Genomic DNA, 2,617 nt, shown 5'->3' with positions numbered 1-2,617 from the left:
GACCAGAATGTTTTTAAGCTTCTTCTTGCCCCTGTTGAACATGACGGAGACTATTTGAGAATTGATTTGTTTTTTTGTACCTTGAACGTTTTTGTTTTGCCTTTCTTTGTTATAATTATTATCATACATTTTTTTTAAAACATTATTATAATTGTTGTATGTTTTGTTTCCGACATGTTCCATAAATTGACTAATATTTAATGTCGTGATATATAAACACTTACCTGAAAAGGGGTGGGAAGAAGTCTACACTTATTTAATCCCACCCCTTCTCCCAAAAACTAAATTATTTAAATACATATTTGTTTTTCTTTTAACTAAATGTGTGTCAACATACAATATACATTTACAATGATCAAAGTTGTGAATCCTTTTGTGGAAATGCTATATTCAGCGTGGTCTGAGCTGCATATCTGACACCAGAGGAGGTGTCTGTTTACTCAAATCTATTCATCCTCTCTGCAGAAGCTGCCGGAGTATCTTGTTTCAGGATAACAAAAAAGGAACTCACCGCAGGCAGCCGGTGGTGTTGTGGAAAGCGTCGGCGTCGGCCAGCAGCTCATCTTTTGGGTTTTCTCCTTCAAAAATGCCGGAGCTTGGAACCAGAACGGAGTGAGTGAGGACGGAGAGGGACCCTCCTCTGGAGAGACGCTCCTTCAGGAGGTCGTGAGAGGAGAGGTTCCACAAGAGCCCTGGGAGGGAGATGGCAATACACTTTATTATAGGCAAAGACATTTGTTGAAACATAATAATAAGTTTAAAGGGGCACTATTATGTGTTTCCCCTTTCCTGCAGTGTGTTATATGGATTTGTGTGCATGTCAATGGTCTGTGAAGGCTAGTTTATCTCCCACACACCCCCACCCCCCCTGCCTGAAACGCCTCCATTGGACTCCTTTATTTACCTCTGTAACACAATGACATCACTATGTAACACACATTACTCAGCACAAATGGTAAGTCCTTAATGACTCGGCTGAGACTCACTTGACAGAAGTTCAGTAACACTTTACGGCCCGTCCACACGGCGGCGTGCGTTGAACCTTGTCTGAAACTCGACCAACAACCAATCACATGAATCTCCCGCCCCTGACACACAAGCACGCGGTTTGATTGGCTAGAGCTTGTACTGGCATATGATTTGATTGGCTGACGCTTCTGCAGAGGCTTCAAAAGTTGAACATTGCTCAACTTTTGCCAGCAAAGCTCCCCTTCGCTTCCCACAATGCAGTTCGGCGAAAAGTGACATCACCGCTTTCAACGCACGCCGCTGTGTGGACGGGCCGTTACTCAGAAGAGAGGACACAACAGGAGAGTTTTTCAAATGTAAATTGGGTTAACATGTATAATATGTTGAGCAATCTTTTTCCAATATTGGCACCACTTACTCCATTTGTATGGCATTGTAACTGTTGATGCTACACAAAATACATTTCTCACCAGTGCAGCAATAACTGTGCTGTTTCCAATGATCTTTTTATAGCAGTGGCCAACAATGGGTGGGATGTGAAGAAGCAAAAGAAGCCACTAACAGTAAAGAAAGTAAGTGCAGGTGTGAGCAGCAATCCCATATCAACCACTGACCGGTCAGCTGCTGCCTGGTCTCCAGATCCCGGCTGCTCTTCAGCGTCTGCAGGACGGAGTTCAGCCCGTTGCTCTCCTTCACCTCCATCTTGTTCTCGCTGCTCTGGTAGACGACGTTTCGCAGCGCTCCTGCGGCGAGGCGCTGCACCTCCTCGTGGTCGTGGTTCAGCAGCTGCAGGAGCTTTCCTATCCCACGCAGATAGTACACCTGGAAACAAAATGGATTACTGATTTAAAGATAATTCGGGACAGAGAGGCGCACGGCGTGAGATATATCAACAACATGGAGGAGCTTAAATCTCTTCTAAAGCCATAGACATTCAAAGAGTCTCGGGGAGGTCTTTGAGTGTGATTTTTTATGTCTAGGCCTGGAGTACTGTTCGTTTTTTAGAGCTAGTTTTATTGAGTCTTAGACCAGGGTCAAATTGCCTATTTAGTTTGTTTTCCTTTATACTACCTCATCCTGTTTTTTTTAAGTTAAAGGTCCCATGTCATGCTTTTCTGGTTATCACCCGTCCCCTTGTTGTTATGTAGCTTTTTCTGCATGTAAACGGTCTGCAGAGTCACAAACCCTCAAAGTACACCCTGTAGGGAGTAAAACTCTAACACAGAAAATACCTGTCTATGCTGCCCCAGAACGCCTCGTTGGAGATTTTTCTTTTTCCATTTTGTTCTTCCTGAGTATAGTGACGTAACGATACCCAGTTCCAAATGGACCAATCCGCGGAGCTTCGCCGGCACACACACTCACTCAGCCTTATCTTTTCTCAGCCGCGGCTCCGCGGATCTCCGCACACAGCCAGGCTGTGAGTGTATGTGTGTGCTCAGGCTGAGTTCCTTGGTGTCTCGCAGACCCCACGCAGCCACCAGGAAACGACAGCAGTAATACAGCTCACACTGTCCGCTCCTCGAGCTCCAAAGGGCAGAGCAGCGAGCCCTGCAACGTCCCGCCATCACGGCACCCAGACACCACGCAGCATTCTCATCTGTTTGTCATTGCTGGTGTTATTTTCTGTTTGCTAACAAACCCCATT

General features: G+C 45.4%; 1 protein-coding gene across 1 annotated transcript; it reads right to left on the bottom strand.

The window, feature by feature from the left end:
* Nucleotides 1–507: 507 nt before the first annotated feature.
* Nucleotides 508–1,791, bottom strand: LOC104948333 (plakophilin-1-like; the record flags this gene model as incomplete). Its single annotated transcript, XM_010774529.1, has 2 exons — nucleotides 508–692; nucleotides 1,584–1,791. Coding segments are annotated over 2 exons (393 nt in total), but the record flags the coding sequence as incomplete, so codon positions are not given.
* Between the last annotated feature and the right edge of the window lie 826 nt (nucleotides 1,792–2,617).

This window comes from Notothenia coriiceps, unplaced genomic scaffold (assembly GCF_000735185.1).
Source record: "Notothenia coriiceps isolate Sejong01 unplaced genomic scaffold, NC01 NC01_scaffold00014175, whole genome shotgun sequence".
Lineage (NCBI taxonomy): Eukaryota > Metazoa > Chordata > Actinopteri > Perciformes > Nototheniidae > Notothenia > Notothenia coriiceps.
The sequence above is the reverse complement of the archived record's forward strand: the minus strand, read 5'-3'. Positions and strand labels throughout refer to the sequence as shown.